Genomic DNA, 17,647 nt, shown 5'->3' on the forward strand with positions numbered 1-17,647 from the left:
AATACCCAACCACCTGTTGAAGAATTATCCTCTTTATTTGTGATCCAACTTGCATTAGAATAACCTTCCAAAATCGGAGGTTTACCACTATAAGTGATACCATGATCAATAGTACCCTTTAAGTATTTTAATACTCTTCTGACTGCTTTCCAGTGATGCGGTCCTGGTTTACTTGTAAACCTACTTAACTTTGCCACCGCAAAGGCAATATGACCATTGATTTGTTAAGTAAGACCCCTACCAACTACTCTACCTCAATAGTATGTTGTTTCAATATAATTCTTTAATATGAGACCCTTTAGGTTTTTTCCTGTACGATTGTGCATCACGCACAATCCCTAAACCGCCCCTGCTTAGTGCTTATTACTTACCAATTACCATGGGGAGTAGGCTAGTAGCATCGCCTATAGCGGTCTATTTTATACAGACGATATATAATAACATTATAGATGATAATTAACCTATATATTGCTTAAAAAAAAATATTAATTAATCTGGTGAAAAATGATTGAAGTTTTTCTTCTAAAAAATAAACAACTAAAAATAATTACATTATAATTTGAAACAAATTATTTTGAAAATATGGTTGGATGTTCAAATTAAAAGCCTAAATGTATTAATAATTGATAAGTTATGCAACATAATTATAGTTGATAATTGTAAATATTAACACGTCTAAAGCCCTAAATATGGTATTTTCTTTAAAAATAAACAAAAAAACAAAAGACAGAAACTGAATATCCGGATTCACAAACACCCATAACCGAATTCGAAATCTGTTTTAAATCGAATATTTAATTTTAAAAAATTGAATAAATTATCCAAATTTCAAAGTTAAATATCGAATATTTTGGATTGGATAATTATGCAAATCCTAAAGGTTATAAAAAGTGTAACGGAGAATGAGTTGGTTGTACAATCAGTATATGACGAACATGTGGCAATTAATATGAACTTAACCCCAAACTCACCCTAACATAATATATCGATGTTGACCCGGATCTATAGAGTTCAAAAGAGGGAGGATCGTAATCCTCAGATTAGTGAGAAATATGAATCTAGACCCATGAGCTCAAGACTCATGTATGTTCAATCATAGTAGATGATATAGTAATCTTTTGTTTCATTAGATTTCCCTATAAATCATCCTAAAAGAGTTGTATTTTTAAGATATAAGGTGAGTGGGGTGGAGTACACAAGAGGGATGAGTGGTGATAGAGATTCATGTGTAATTGGTAGCTTATCATTTTTGAGAATTAAATTGCCCTATAAATAATATAAGAAATTTGACCAAATAATAGTAAATTACCGATCAAAAACGTTAACATAAAATAAAAAAAATTCACCAATTTTTTTTTTAAATGGGTCTGATCTGTCAAGTTTTAATCTAGTCGAATTCAGTAAGTTTTTTAAGTTTAATTAAAATTTGACAAGTCTAAGCATGATCCTTAACCCGTGCTAAACCAACTCTCAATCATATGTCCCACTCATTTTGCATCATTTGAATAAAACCAATCTAATACTATTATATAATTCTAAATAATACAAAATGAGTGAAACAAAAGAATATTTATTTTTTCACAAACTCAAGTTGTTTTAAGTTATTGTCTTTAGTATTATAAATCCAAATATTGAGATTAAGATCTAACAAAGCAAAAATAACAAAAGAGTCCACCACAAAGGATGATAAAATAAAATCCAAGTTAAGCCACACTACACACCACACATACATATTACATACTCCTTATAATTACTTAAAAGCAAAACAATAAACTTAATAATAGAAGAATTGACCATAGGTAAGCTTATTCACTATATCACATTAAGCTCCTTCCATTCCTACATTAGCTCCTCACAATTATACTGCAAATTAAACATCATAAAAAAAAAATTAGATTTAAAGAATTATTCAACATATCAAAAAAATTTATGTTATACACCAAGACCTTGTTTGGCTGCCTTCATAAAAACATTGAAGGGCCTATGCTAAATTTAGACCTTGTCAAAATGTCCATCATGTTAATGTTGGGTGAGTTAACTTTGACCCATAAATAAAAATATATTATTATTTTATTCTTATTGCTATCTAATAACACTATTTAATTTCTTTTAAAAAAATTAACAATTTGTTTTTATAAGAATGGGTTAAAAAGAGCCTTTCAAATCAAACTTATAAATCTTAACCAAAATTCTAAACATATACTACTTGGTCTTTTAAAATTTATCTTCTAAATATTTGATCATTTTTTGTGAGATCTTTTTTCTCAAATGAGACAAATTCTAAAGGATAAAAGAACACGTATAAGCAAACAAAAAAACTTAACTTAGCACGTAACACAACTTACTTGTGCAATGCATCGGATAAAAGCCAGATCGGACTCAAATAAAATCAGACGGATCGAGCATAAATAATATATGCTCAATTGGCCTAGGCCTTCTTGGCCTACTCCAGCACGATACGATACTTTTGTTCTTCTAAATTTTTATTGAAATATGCATATTAAATTGAGTAAAATGTCTTATAATTTAATTATTTTGTTTTGTCAATTATAATTAGACTATTAACAATTATAAATCTATAATAACGTTTCAGAAATCAAGCAAAAAAAGTTAATAACGGCTCATTTAAGAGTAGAGGTGTTCAATGGGCTGGGTTGAGGCGGGTCATGTCAAATTTAAACGAGTAAAGGCGGGTCAAAGCCTGTTTAAACCAACCCACTTCGACCTGTTTTTAAAAAGTTCATATTATAGTTTTTTTTCTACTTTATAACCCATTGGGTCGACCCTCCTATGCATATAATATATAAAAATATAAAAAAAATGTGATAAAGTTTTTCCGCAATCAATTCCTATAATTATTCGACCAGGCCTAGCCTGACCCTTTACAACAAGGCTGTCAAATGTCAATGCCCCAACCCATATAGACCCGACCCACTAATAACTTTTTACAAATATGACCTGACCCTTGATCCGTTATTGGTTCAACCCGCCCTGTTAAACACCTCTATTAAAAACCCACATAAAACCCAATTTTAGCCCGCTACATTTTATAAATAAAGGGATCTTTAGAGTGACATACCTTAAACTAATTGGAGCGGAGTCTGATCTTGGCGTGCATAGTGAGTATTGGGTTGGAGGGCTTGAAAATAGTTCCGAGAATCATATGATTGGGATTGAACAAGCTCATTATACTCACTTGTTCCTGGCATCAAACTCATGCTTTGCTGCGCCCTATCATTCTCTGATATCTGTGACATTATTAATTCACTCATCCCTCATTTAATATTTAATTTCTGCTTTTCTTATGCTATGAACATATAATAATATATTGAGAGAAACTTATATACCCTTGCTCGCAGAAATTGGTTACTGTTATGCAGTTCAATCTCCTACAATTACATAAATTAATCAGTAATTAATACATAATATATTTAGCAATTAATAACAATATATGTGATCGAATACAACATACTATTACTAATTACTTTTGAAAAGTTTTCGTGCACATGATTTGGTCATTGATTCATCATATTTGAAAGTAAAACATCAATACATATTATACGTTAATTATACCAACAATTTAAGCCTTATTTGGTTTTCATACTAACTTTTATTTACCCTTTAAATATTTATACTCAATCCAAGTTAGAATCCATAGTAGGAATTGTAATAAAAGTTATTATTGTCATTTTGGTAAAAAAAAATATCTTCAAAAGTTCTACGGTCATGCTTATTTTCCAATATTCATCTAAATTTTCTTCCTTAAATTAATTCATTTCAACGCATTATCTTTTAAAGAGATGATAATAAGTGATAGGAGTAATAAAAAATTTACACTATACATAAATTATTATGATTATTATTATTCAATATTAACAACACAACAAAATGTAAGTGTGAGGGGCAAGAGCTAACATATTATGTTGATTCACTAATTATGATAAGGGTTTGATTCTTATCACTCGAAAATTTAGATTAGCTTAGTGGTTGAGAGCATTTTCTTTCATCTAATTATAACAAGAGTTTGACTTCCATCGCCTATAGATAGAAATTCCCTCTTTTTAGTCCCTAACATTGCTTGTAGGTATTTTATTTGTAGAAACTCTCTAGTCGTACACCGAAATCAATTTTTTTCCTAATAATCATCCACTTATATTTTAATTGCTTCAATTTTTTCTTTACTATTGTCGTAGGCTCTTATAATTTATCAATCAATAACAAAGCTTGTGCAATTGTACATATATTATTTCAAGGTTGTATATGTTACTAATTAAATTAGAAGCTTAGAGATGGGCAAAAGTAAATACCCTTTTCTGCATGAACTCAATCTCAGCAAAGAGCAGCTCGTTCTGTCAATGCAACCAAAAGAATAAAATCACTTCAAGTATATAAAGAGAAAATAAGTAAATAATTAAACATTCCATTTATAAATGAAATAAAATTTACCGTCAATAATACAAATGTTACTTGATTTGTCTACAATAATACTAATTTTTTTATCAATTATAAATAATACTAACTAAAGAGGCCGGTGTCTACCTAGAATATTACCAATGTTTGTTTATAGTTGGTTATTTGACAAAAAAACAAAAGTAAATTAATAGTTAAACAAAAATTGATATTACGTACTCCATGGAAACATCCCTATGTTGATACTATTTTTGATGTGTGGTTAATTAAAAGTTATTATTGTATGAAAATTAGCTAAAATTTGTAATATTGATGTTTTTTTTTAGAAATAAAAAAAGTTTACCTTTTTAGATCGAATTCTAGTGATAGCTCGCTCCAGTTTGCTCTCAAGGTTTTTGAGATCCTTCATAGTTAAGTCAGTCAGGCCTTCACCCATCAAATGCCTGGAAAGAGACCTTTTTTGCATTGTGTTTTAGATATATTGTTAAATTAAATAGGCTGGATTTATTGTGAATGTAAGCATATCATCAAAAAAATACGAAATCCACACACTTTATAAAAGTCCATAAGATACCGTCCCAAAATCATATGGCCGGCAATGGGAGGAAGAGCTCAAATACTTTATAAACTGTGCACACCATCTTTAATTCATCGACGTGGGATAAACTATGCCAAACATATATTTAAACCTTATGTTTTGTATTATCCAATTTATTAATTTGAGTTTTATTGAATGAGAATTACCTGTTGTTCTTGGTTAGACTTTCGATTTGGTGCCGCAGCTTGGCAGCCTCTTGCTGATAATACTGCAAATATAACTCCAATCATTATATAAAGTACTATTAAGTCTAATCTTATGTTTATTGTTCTTTTGGCTATGTAATCAAATGATGAACATCCAAAAGTCTTGGATTGAAGTTGAGTGAAGCTTATTGGCTACCACTTCCCAAGAAACGAATCCAACCAAGAGATTGAGCAAATAGTCGTTGTAGCTCTAGAATATGCTAAAACTCTACCCACATTTAGTGCTGAATCGGTGAGATTCAAACTTGTAACATTTTTATCATGTTGATATTCTGATATCATTTAAGTGAACCAATTTAACCGACCCAAAAGTTTTAAGCTAATGGTCAACTATTGGATATGTTACACCACAATTAAACAAAAGAACCAATTTTGATAATATGTCGATTTATAATGATTTAGACATTGATTTTGCTGATCAAGCTTAAACAATGCAAAAACTTAAAGGTAAGTATTTCAGAACGTAAGTAATATTATAAAAGAAAAGTTTGTTGGTTGGAATACCTGAGCATTAGCTTCAGCAACTGAGCCAGCACCAGACTGGTCAGAGGAAACTTTCTTGTACCTTTCAATAGTTCCCTTGACACTGTGGCTAAGGAGAATTAATTAGTTGCATGACCCATATTTGAACTATACATTTAACTCAAATTATAGCATCAATGGAGATAATGGCTATTAGATAATCGAATTGCACTCACACATTGATTTTATAATCAACAACATTTCATTATTTCAATATGATAATATGGATCTCATTTATGATAGATTTTTGAGATTTACGCAACCTTACTCTTGTTAATGATATATCACTAATATAGAGATTATTTTTGATTGACAATTGATAGCAAATATAATATGCAACTTCACATAAATAAGTATACATTATTTAATAATTCATTTAATATAATCCAAACCAAAGAACTATTATAAACTTTTGCCCTCACCGAATTACAAGAGTCGTTTATACTAAACGGAAAAGAAGGTAGAAGAAGCAAAATTATACTCTGTCGTGTTAAATTTGCTACAATTAATCTTTATATATATACTTCTGTAAAGTGAAGGGAAAATTGGTTTGAATTTTGATCAATAATATCAGTATTGATTTTTTTAACCTATGTACTAGGTGCATAAGTTTAGACAATAAAATTAATACTTTATGAAATTTTATTTAGAATATTCTCTAAAATATCAGATATGTTCTATTGCATTTAAAAAATTTACCAACAATAGGTTTAAAATAAGATAATGAGGGTAAACAAAAGGACATTGCCAAAAATAAAAATCTAATAAAATCAGGGAGATAATTCTAACTAAAACAACAAAATTAAAGAGGTATAATTATGAATGTATTACTCCCTCAGTTTCATAGTATTTTCAACAAGTATGATTGCAGTATTTTTATAAAAAGATGAAAAATATGTATATAAAATGAAAATACATCTCAAATATGCAAATGAAAATAAAAAAAAATATGAGTCGTAGCGAAATATCAAATTGTAGTAAATTCCACTGCAACAATGATAACAACAACAAATTGATCAGAATCTTAATCTCAAGATTAAAAAAAAAAATTGTACCAACTAAAAGGAAAACAAGAGAAAATTCCACGTGATAGAGTCTAAAACAAATCAAGTCTTAGACTCAAATTCAGTCACTCCTCATTTCAAGTGGAGTATCTCCATGTGTTGTATCCATTCTTCTACTTCAAATGGCTTTCGTGTATGGAGTCATAATAGAACACATATTCTATATAAATAAAACTTCAACCACCAATTAAGTTTCTAGTTTAATTAATTCCTAAATATTATATTTATTTTAGGGAAAATTATTAGAAAATACCTAATAATTTTTTTTTCCAAAAAGTACTTAATAAAAAAAATTTTGCCAAAAAATACCTAATAAAATTTTTTCTTTTTCAAAATGTACCAAGTAACGTTTTACTTCAGTAGTTGACTGGTCAAAATCAAAAATTCTTTTTCATCTTTAATTTCTTTTCCAATTTAATTTTGATTTTGAGTAAAAAAAATAAAGGAAGAAGATAATGAGGAAATTGAATTGGAAAAGAAATTGAAGACGAGGAAAAAGAATTTTCGATTTTAACCAGTCAACCGTTATATTTGACGGTCAACTGAAAGAAAACGTTAATTGTTACTATTTGAAAAAGAAAAAATTTCATTAGGTATTTTTTTAACAAAAATTTTTTTATTAGTTAATTTTTGAAAAAAAATTTTTATTAAATACTTTATAACACTTTTTCCTTTATTTTAAAAAAGTGTTTCAACCAATTTACCATAATTTCTTATACTACATAAAAACACTCTACGTTCTTTTTTTTTTTTTTTTTTCTCATTTCATTCCTAATGTCATCCTTAAAAATTAATTCATCACATGTAGTCCACACTATGTCATCCATGTTTTTATTCCACTTATTCCCAAAAAAGTATTCAACATTACAAGTATAATTATAGTAAATTTTTAAACCAGAGTAGTAACAAAAGTGAAAAGTAACAAAATCATTAAAAAGAAGTCAAATTAGATTGAGTATAAAGTTGAACAAACAATAAATATTTGGATGGTATGATTACATCTAATTAACTAGACACACTACTCTATATATCGATAAATAAAATGAAATTACTCTCTCATTATATTTTTCATTTTTATACTTGGTGTCTTAATTTGCTACTCCCACAACTTTAGAATTAATATTTTATTTACTTTTTTCATATTTGTCAATGTACTTATTTTAATCTATAATATATATTTAATTATACATTTAATTAAAAATTATATAAAATTAATATTAATAATCTTCATATTAAGACAAATAAAACAAGATTCCATTTGACTATATAGAAAATTAAAAATTAAGAGCTAACTACAAGTTAAGAGTAAAATGTAATTAATTAGTATTCAAAAAGAAATGAGAAATTAACTCTGAATTTGATGGAGTATTTTTCTATGCCGTTATAATCAATAACTACTCCTTCCGTTCTTTATTTTTCCCGTTTACTTTTTGCACAGTTTTTAAAATAAATTTTAAATCTCAATGTTTCTTAACATTTATAATTAAAAATTATAAAAAATAAATAATAAAAAGTATACATTAAGACGAATGTAACGAGATCTCACATGGATATATTTTATCTTTTAAATATATCTTTAAAACATTAATCAAATTTCTCTCTCCTTAACGTGAAATATTCCAAATAGGAAGAAAATTATAAAATAAAAGAAATACATTTAAATTGTTATTTTTATTTAACTCAAGTATTTTTCCCGCTTTTTATAAGTCACCATTTTTTTAATTTGTTCAAAAAAAGAAGAGAGTATTAATTAGAATTATTAGTAAATAAATATAGTCAAATCAGATTTTTAGTCACTAAAATTTAGTTCAACACGAAAAGTAGTCAGAAAATGAACAGTGATTTGAAAATACTAACGTCAGTAAGTTACTGTTTTACTACTACCTTCCTCTGACGCAATGTTATTAGGTTTATTTGATTTGAATATATTATTATTTTAATAATATATTAACTTTCTTGATTTTGGGATACCTTAATTTCCTCGAGCCATGATTAGCTATGTTCTGCCACCGTGTCACATGGTCTGGCTCTATGATTGGCCATAATTAAATTATAGGTACTGAACTTGGACACGTGTCAGAAACTCATTTACTGGTTAAGTAATTGCCAGCCATTGCCCTAATATCCCAAGGGTTTTAAGATTTTAAAAACATCCCTCAATTGCAATTTTCAATCAAATTTCAACGTTTTTTTAATTTTAATGCGTAATATTAATAAATTTGACATTTTTATTTGATATTTTCTTCAATTTACTATTATTCTTTTATTTGATTTTTAAACACTATTCATAATCATTCTGAATAAGTGATATGTCTTTAATTTAATGGTTTAAATATAAAAAGTAAAAATTTTATTTGATTCGTTTAAGTAAATTTTATTAATAGTAATATTTTTTAATTTTTACTTAAACACAATTAGAGATATTTAGTACAGAAGTAGTACGTTAACAAATATGTCAGAATTAAATGCGATATTTAATATGTTTTCACCAATTATATTTTTTTTATTCTCTAAATAACTTATCATTTTAAAACCCCACTAGAGTCAACTCTTTAATTTTTTGTATTTGTAAATTGGGAAATAAAAAAAAAAAGAGTCATTTCCATCATAAGTGCAAACTCTGTCTGACTAACCAAAGGAGTAGCAGGAGCCATAGCAGTTGTAGGGCTCTCCTTTTTCTTCTTCCATGCATGGGTTAACCCAACTCCAATTTTAACGTATATTTCCTTTTTGAGCAATTTTTTTGGCTTTGAATTTGAAACAAAAAGAAAGAAAGGAATAAATTTTCAATTTAAGGATTTGGTATCATTTTCGAGTTCATTTTGTAGCATTTGTATGCTTAATTAGTCTCGTAAACCGTAATTGTAATTTTTGAAATTTATTTGTACTCTAAAAAAAATAATTGAGTTTTACTTTATTACTAGTCATTTTTAAACATAGCAAAAATTAAGAAAATGGACAAATGCTTCAGTGTACTTATATTATTAGAAAAGAAAAAGAAATTAAATTATAATACTCCTACTTAAAGTTGTACTCCATTCCTAATTTATTTATAAAAACATTAATAACAAAAATAAATTTTACCTTTAATAGAGTGCCAATCAATTATTTAGAAAATGAATAATCACTTATATACTGTTATATTCTAAAATGTTGGTGTTGACATTTATATTGCATGCAATTTTAGAAAAAAAATAAAGATCATTTACTTGCATCTAGTCCTAAGAAATTAAGCAAGTCTTGTATAAGACCGTTTATATTTCTAAAAATAAAATTTCTCATTTGAATATATTGTTTACGTCAAACAAATGACCTCTAAACAATTAGAGATACAAATAATTACTTTTATTTTAAATTATACATGTTGGGGTAAAATAATTTGAGAAAAGGTTTATTTTTTTTTAAGCAAGTTTTATATGAGACCGTCTCACCATTAGACGACCCCATACAAGCAACTCAAAGTTAAACTTACATAGTAGTTAACTAAATAACAAAAAAATTTCATTAAAATTTAAGAAATTTAAAATTGGGTTAACTTATATTAAGTCGTCTCACAGTAAGACAGTCTTAATAAAAGAATTTGTCATTTTTTTTCTTTGACAATGTTACATTGAAAAAAGTTTACCAAAAAGGTGAGAAGTAAAAAGCAAGAATCCGTTAGATAAAAATAAACCTAAAACAAGAAGTATATGAGTATAATTTAAAATGGTAAGTAGTAGACTATGAACTAACTAATTAACCAAAATTAAGGAATTTCCTTTAAAAATCTTGGGTTCTGAAAAACTACATAAATTATCTTATTAAAAGTGAAAATTTCTACAGAAATATCTATGCAAGATCTAGTCTCAAAAGACCCTAATATATCCCTATATATGTGAAAGAATAAGAAAGACTGATAAAAACAGCAGCAAGCTAGACTTTGTTTGTTTTTGCTGTTTAAAACTCAGCACTGATGAGATGAGATCACCAGTAGAACATTGCTTTATTTTTCATGAAAACAAAATATAATTACATTTTGAATAATTTGCGAATTGCAGTATTAAAGTTTTGTACTTTTGCGAATTACAGCCTTAATATTTATTTTTTTGTGAATTACAGCTACCAAAGTATTATAGTTTGCACGTTTAGGCCAAAACACAGAATTCCGACCATTTTGGTAGTCGGAATTTCAAGTTAAGTGATCGGAAATCTGTATTTTTGGCCTCAACCTATAAACTTTGATACTTTGATGGTTGTAATTCATAAAAAATAAACATTGAGGTTATAATTCGCAAAAGTGCTAAACTTTAATGTTGTAATTCGTAAATTATTCTTATATTTTTTTAAATATAGAAAATACAATCATAAACTTGATCCTTTTATTTCTTTGAGATTTTTATCGATCCTAATGTTGTAAGAAAAAAATGTCACTATCAGTAGTGCAGCGTACGAAAGAGTACTTTGCTTTCACCATTGAAGTAAAAAGAGTAAACCCGGCCCTTAAATTGTTTGGAAATGATATCATTACCCTTCTTATTCTTACTCTTTCTTACTTTGTCAGAATTCACTCCCTTTTCTATACTAAACTGTAAAAGATTAATATCTTCTTGTATGACGTGATCAAAAGATTCTTGTTTAGCTTGCACAAATTCATAATTATTTGTATATGTTTGGTCTTATGATCATTTCAGTTTTTCATTCTAGGTGGCTTTACAAAACTGATTGAGCAAACTTGACTTCAACTGACCTAGCCAAAAGTTGTTTAAATTTGAGAATCAAGTATTTTCTTAGTAGAAGCAAGTTCTGTTTTCCCGTTAAAGTTTTAAATTCCATTCTCACATAATTTTTCTATTCTTTCAGTCTATCTTGTAAATAAATACAAAATTAAATAAAATAAATGAAAAGTTATCTAAGTTTAAGCTAGACTTGAGTTTGGTACTGAGATATTCTTTGACAAACCCAATTCAACCCAACCAAGGCACCAACCATTTTCTAACATCAAAGATGATTTTGGATAACGATTGTATATCCGATCTCTTAAACTTTACTTTGAGATAAATATGTATGTGTTGGGTAGAGATTGAGCAGGGATAAGATGTCCGAAAAAATATTGACGAATACACATATATTTAGTATCTTTTTAACTACTTTTGTCATGTATCCTTTTAAATTTGCTATACTATAATTTCTTTGTTTTACATTATTTGTAATATTTTACTAACAAACAGCTATAATTTTGATCATAGTGTAACAAAAAAGTTTAAAACAAATGAGTATTACAATTTTTATCACCACTAGCGCAAATTCAAAGGGAAATCGGAGTATTCAACTATAGTTAATAATACAACGAAAAAGTTGATCTCAAAATTCTTACTTTCACTAATTAGCGCTAAATCACAAACATTTAATCTAACGATTAGTGTTTTTGATTTAACTAGGTGACTTAATTAATGATAATTTCATCTGTTTAACTTATAACAACCTAACTAAAGATCATCTAATTAAATTTAAGCTAAGACTTGATTATAATTAAAATCAGCTAATTAAAATTTGGTACAAAAACATTGTTTGGTCATAAGTGCTAACCCTAATTTGACCCCACTTACCACATTCAAAAATACCCCACTTAATTATCCAACCAAAAAGTTAATCTCAAGTTTCATAACCCTAATTAATGTAAAGTAGAAAGACAGAGTAAACAAATCTGGCAAACCTCTTCTGGTTTACATTATGTTCTTCTTAACTACTAGCTTTTCTTTTACTAATATTAACCCACTTTCTAAAAACTGATTTTTCTGCAATAAATTGAAACCCTTTTCAAATATGTTAAATGCTGCATTCTATGCCCTAATTTTGGTTAATTTCTTGACTTTTACACATACCCATCACGTGTGACAACAATTTTTCAAACCTATCTAATTATAGGAAACAATTTTTAGTTTTCTGAGATTATATAAAACCCTAATTTAGTTAACAAATTCAATGTTTGAAGAAATTCTTTAATAAAAATTCAAATATATTTAAGGGGAGAGTCCATTTCTCGACCTCCGACCTACCCACGTTATAGTCTAGATGATTTAAATGATAATCATACAGTAAAAAAATCAACTCAACTAAAAACTTTAACACGTGTCCTTATATGAGAGCCCTTTGGTCTGAAACTGTAGATGTAGCACAGGTACTATGAGAGGTAGTTGAGATTCGAATCTGTGACCTCTTGTCACGTTGGCTTCTGATACAACCAAAAGTTTTAAAACTGTTGGTTGAGCCTGTATGATGTTATATACTCTAAAACATACTGATTTAGTATATATAGAGTTAAATGTTTAGTTCACATTACGTACTAGTATTCTGAATTCGCCGTATATATGATGGGTATTTGAAACCAACTTTAGGGTGTCCTTTTGTTTTATCTTTATGGATAACTGACATGTTATTAAGGAAGTGTCAAGAGATGGGGAAGGGGAGGGGAAGGGCATGGGCTAATGAGATTGTGACAACTTTAGTGTAGTAGGCCTCCCACATCCTCTTCTAGCATCATAGATCATGGTATGTACTTTGAATTGTTAGAGAGAGAAGCACTTTAGAGAGAGAAGCACTTTAGTAAAAAAAGAAACCTAAAAATAAGGAAAGAAAGAGATAGAGTAAACTTAGCAACAATGGAGGGGGGTAGATAGTTAGATAACATGTTGATCTCATACTCCTGCATACTTTCCCAATTCTTTTTAGTCTTTTCTTTACCCTTTTCCATTTTTAGTTTAATTTTTGAAGAAAAAAAATTATATACAAAATAAAAAGAATAGCAAAAAATTCCTAACTACTGCTATTTCCTTGTTTTACAACCAGATCTATGCATCTGTCAATGAAAGAAGTAAAAGAAGACTCATATAAAGAAAGAAAAAAAGGATCTTAAAGCTATTACAAAGAAAAAAACAAAACTATAAGAAAGAAAGACAACTTTGATTTCTTTGTTTAGGAGAAGCTCATTATAATCTTAAATGCAAATTCCTTTATAACTAATTTTCCTCTTCATTCCTATTACTCTTAAATTAACAATTAGATCGTGTTTTATTTCAGTTGGAATAAGTATTACTTTCTTCTAGTAAGTCTTCTTGTGTTTGATTCTCATCACCCTTTCCTTCCCTTCACACATTTTTACTTGTACCAAAACAACTATCAAAATCTTAACCAATTTTTTTTAATTCATCGTCATCAACTCAATATCCCATTTGTAAACATAATCTGGATGAGAAAAGGTGACGAATAATTCATACCCATACTCTCTTCAAAAAAACGAACAATCAACCCAATTTTTTTAAAATTGAAAATATTATTAAAAGAGATATGATAACTAAAACCGCCGGCATAAATCATAACCAAATTACAAAGCATAAAAAGGGAATTAAGAATTAAGTAGATTATGTACCTATGATTAGCATACTCATAAAGGCGGCCTCGACTAGAAAACACAATAAGAGCAACCTCAGCATCACATAAAACAGACAATTCATAGGCTTTTTTCAGCAATCCATTTCTTCTCTTACAGAAAGTAACTTGACGATTTGTAGTATTTTCGATCCGTTTGATTTCGATCTTTCCTCTTCCCAATTTCCTCTGACTTGAAGGAGACCCAGTTTCCATACTTTGAGGATTGAATTCCATGTTTGTTATACTTTCTACAAAATTATTTATACACATTACCCACAAATAAACATAATCTTACCAACACAAAATCTTGCACATGTACTAAAATAAATTAAGAAATTAGTATATTAGACAAACTAATTACCTAACATTTTTTATCTTAATTGATTGACTACCAAGTGGATTCAGGCTTTCCCTTTCACTATTATGACGGGAATTCGATGATTAATTTTTACTCGCTTATTTGTAAGGATTCTCTAGCCTTACTTACCAGAGATTAAGCATATATTTGATAGTCAAGAAATTAGCAAATACCTGAATGAGGAAAATGGAGAAATTGTTGTATAAAATGAAGGGGAAAAAACAAAGATTTCTTCTTTTTGGTGTATTTGTCTCTCTTCCTTCTTCTTCCCTAAAATTCTGTAAAAATAGGAAAAGAAAGAAAATAAAATGGAAGTAAGCTAAGGTTGCCTTTGAAGGTGGGTATTTATAAAAATAGAAACCCATTAAATATTATTTCTCTAATATTAAATTTAATTCATAGAATATAATTAGTTTAATTTTATATTTAATCTAAAATGATTTCAATTTTGTGTTTGTCATATGAAAAAATTAAATTCAAATTTGATTCAAGTCGAATATTATTTTAAAAATAGTTAAAGTTGAGAATTTGAGAATAACTTTTTATATTTATCATTATCAATATTAATTAAAAGGAAATTAAAAAAGGAAAAATAAAATAATTACAGTTGTGGGATTTATCTGTTATGGGGCGTAGTGGACGAAGAAGACAAAGAAGGGTATTTGGAATAGGAATAAGTAGAATTAAAGGGCATTGGTTGGAAAAGAGAATACTAAAAGAAGAAAATCAATTAACATATTCAGACTCCATTAACAGCTGAAAATTAATCTTTCTTGTGACTGGAAAAGAAATAAAGAAAGGAGAAAGGAAATTAAAGGGAGAGAGATAAGAGAAAAGGACTTAAGAAAGCTAGTAGGAGTATTATTAATGGACTGAATAAGACGTTCAGATGATGGGTGAGAATGAACAAAGGTGCACTCTTCTTGCCCTTCTTATAGATATAAATTTTTTAAAAAAATAAAATTAGTAACAAAAATCATATTTTATAAAATGTGACAAAAATCCTTATATCAGATGAAAATGTAAGTTAAAAGTGCAGATAAAAATTGAAAACAATCAGTCTCCTGCCCATCCCATTAAAAGCTTATATGCTTACTTAGTATATTATTCTTAATGTCTACTTATCGTATCCATAATGACTACTAATAATATCCTTAATGACTACTAGTAATATTCTTAATGCCTACTTACATTATCCTTTAATACCTACTTACAGACTTACAATAGTCTTAAAAAAGCCTACTTACCGTATCCTTAACGCCTACATACAATCTCTTAAGGCCTATTTATTATATCCAAACCCACCGAGTGAGCGTGCAGTACTTACAATATCTTAAATATCTACTTATAATAAATACCCAGCGAGTAACTTACTGTACATTTTTTTTACGGATCGGCCTACTTAGAGATAATTTTTCAAAAATACCGTCTTTCACAAGAATTTTTCATTTAAAAAAGAGTGTAAACTATTATCAAAAAAAAAATTGAGCAAATTCAGTAGGACAGACAGAAAAAACAATGGATTAATTCTTGGGATAAAGAGAGTAATACCTATAAATAAATAAAAACTTATCTTTAATATCATTGAGTGGTGAAGAACAAATGAGAGGACTTTTCATCTTATTATTTCTGGTTTTCTACTTTGATTTTTGTGTTAATGTGTTTTGTTTTCTACTTCTTATAAATAAGGGCTTGAACATGATTTTATATTGATTGTTTATTTGAAGCAATTTCTTTGTTTTTACTATTTCCTCCTATTCTTTTTAGTACTCTCATTTACTTTTGGGTTATTAGTCAATTATCACTCTTAATTTGTGTGGTTTACTAAATCTATAAATTAAAACATAATCAAGTAAAATCTTGTTTGATTCATCTCAATGCAAGAATTATCAAGATCAATTTTTCATAATTTTTAATTAAAACACAATTAGAGATACTAAAAGTTAACATGTTGTCTTAGCAAGTATGAAACTACTAGGTTGAATAGAAGGGAGTATAGATAACAAGGATAAAGTTGTCTATATTCAATCGATTAGCAATCAAACCTTGTCTAAATGAGAGTTTTTTGAAAGCATTGGAGTAATTAAAGAAATATTGTTGTATATTTTAAATTAAGGTGTAAAGCTAGTTTATGGCGAGAATCGAATATCTATTATAAGAGTTAAAAGAAAAGTTTGCAACAATTAAGTCAACTCATACTTTAAAGATGTACGGGAGAATTCTCGTAATACAAACAAAGTAAAACTAGCGTTTTATAAGTTGATGAGAATTGAATTCTTGTCATAGTTATAGTGAAATCTTTGACCGCATTAATCTATAATTCTCAAAATTACATCTTTAATTTATTTCAAAAGTACTCTTTGTCTTTTTTCCTTCTAAATTTTTTACCCTTTGTTTTTTTCACCTACTGTTTAGACTGAAGTGCCTAATTGCTGTATTTGACATACAAACATGGCATTGATCAGATATTTTAATAAAATGGGGTTTTACCATATAAATTTATGTACTATTCATGTTCTAACCCTGTAGATGGAAATGGATATTATCCACTGATTTTTATTAGTTGTTACAGATAGTAATATCTTGTAAGAAGAAAAATGACTAGTTGTAGTAACTAATAATAAAAATTAGAGAAAATATAAATTGTTCCGTAATATCTTTAAGTATAGCGGTTCTATATAATGTGTATGTGTATGCTTTTTGCATACCATATTTTCGTTGAATTCAGCTCATAATTTGGTTTTTCATACTCCTTCCATCCCATTTTGCGGAAGGTCTTTAAGAAACTATTGGAATTTGGAAACCAATTAAAAAGTGACTTTATGTGCATATATTGAATTTTTCCATCATTAATATAAATTAGAAATTCACTTCAAAAAAAATGTTATTTAGAAATTCATTTCTAACATTGCATTGCAGGAAAACTTAGTTTATGTTTTACTGTTCATGTAGAATAGTTTATCAAATATTTTTTACTTTTTTAGCAAATCACCATATGAAATGACAATATTAGATCTAAATTTTTTAACAAATCGCTTTTTAAGAACACGATTTGATATGAATGATGAAAAAATACATAAAA

The 17,647-nt window shown here is 27.8% G+C and overlaps 1 protein-coding gene across 3 annotated transcripts; it reads right to left on the reverse strand.

The window, feature by feature from the left end:
* Positions 1 to 1,594: 1,594 nt before the first annotated feature.
* LOC130815051 (floral homeotic protein AGAMOUS-like) lies at positions 1,595 to 15,431 on the reverse strand. Of its 3 annotated transcripts, XM_057681387.1 has the most exons (10): positions 15,171 to 15,431; positions 14,739 to 14,843; positions 14,206 to 14,455; positions 5,719 to 5,806; positions 5,155 to 5,216; positions 4,754 to 4,865; positions 4,308 to 4,349; positions 3,348 to 3,389; positions 3,080 to 3,248; positions 1,630 to 1,863 (listed from the first exon to the last, which is right to left on the reverse strand). In XM_057681387.1, the coding sequence occupies exons 3-9, from the start codon at positions 14,439 to 14,441 to the stop codon at positions 3,081 to 3,083; spliced, it is 750 nt and encodes a 249-aa protein (XP_057537370.1). In that variant the 5' UTR covers positions 14,442 to 14,455; positions 14,739 to 14,843; positions 15,171 to 15,431; the 3' UTR covers positions 1,630 to 1,863; position 3,080. The 3 variants fall into 3 exon arrangements, with proteins under 3 accessions (XP_057537367.1, XP_057537368.1, XP_057537370.1); XM_057681384.1 differs by lacking the exon at positions 15,171 to 15,431 and having other exon boundaries at positions 1,595 to 1,863; positions 14,569 to 14,740; XM_057681385.1 differs by lacking the exons at positions 14,739 to 14,843; positions 15,171 to 15,431 and adding an exon at positions 14,569 to 14,721 and having other exon boundaries at positions 1,595 to 1,863; positions 5,719 to 5,800.
* Positions 15,432 to 17,647: the final 2,216 nt, after the last annotated feature.

Source organism: Amaranthus tricolor, chromosome 6 (genome assembly GCF_026212465.1).
Source record: "Amaranthus tricolor cultivar Red isolate AtriRed21 chromosome 6, ASM2621246v1, whole genome shotgun sequence".
Taxonomy (NCBI): Eukaryota; Viridiplantae; Streptophyta; class Magnoliopsida; order Caryophyllales; family Amaranthaceae; genus Amaranthus; species Amaranthus tricolor.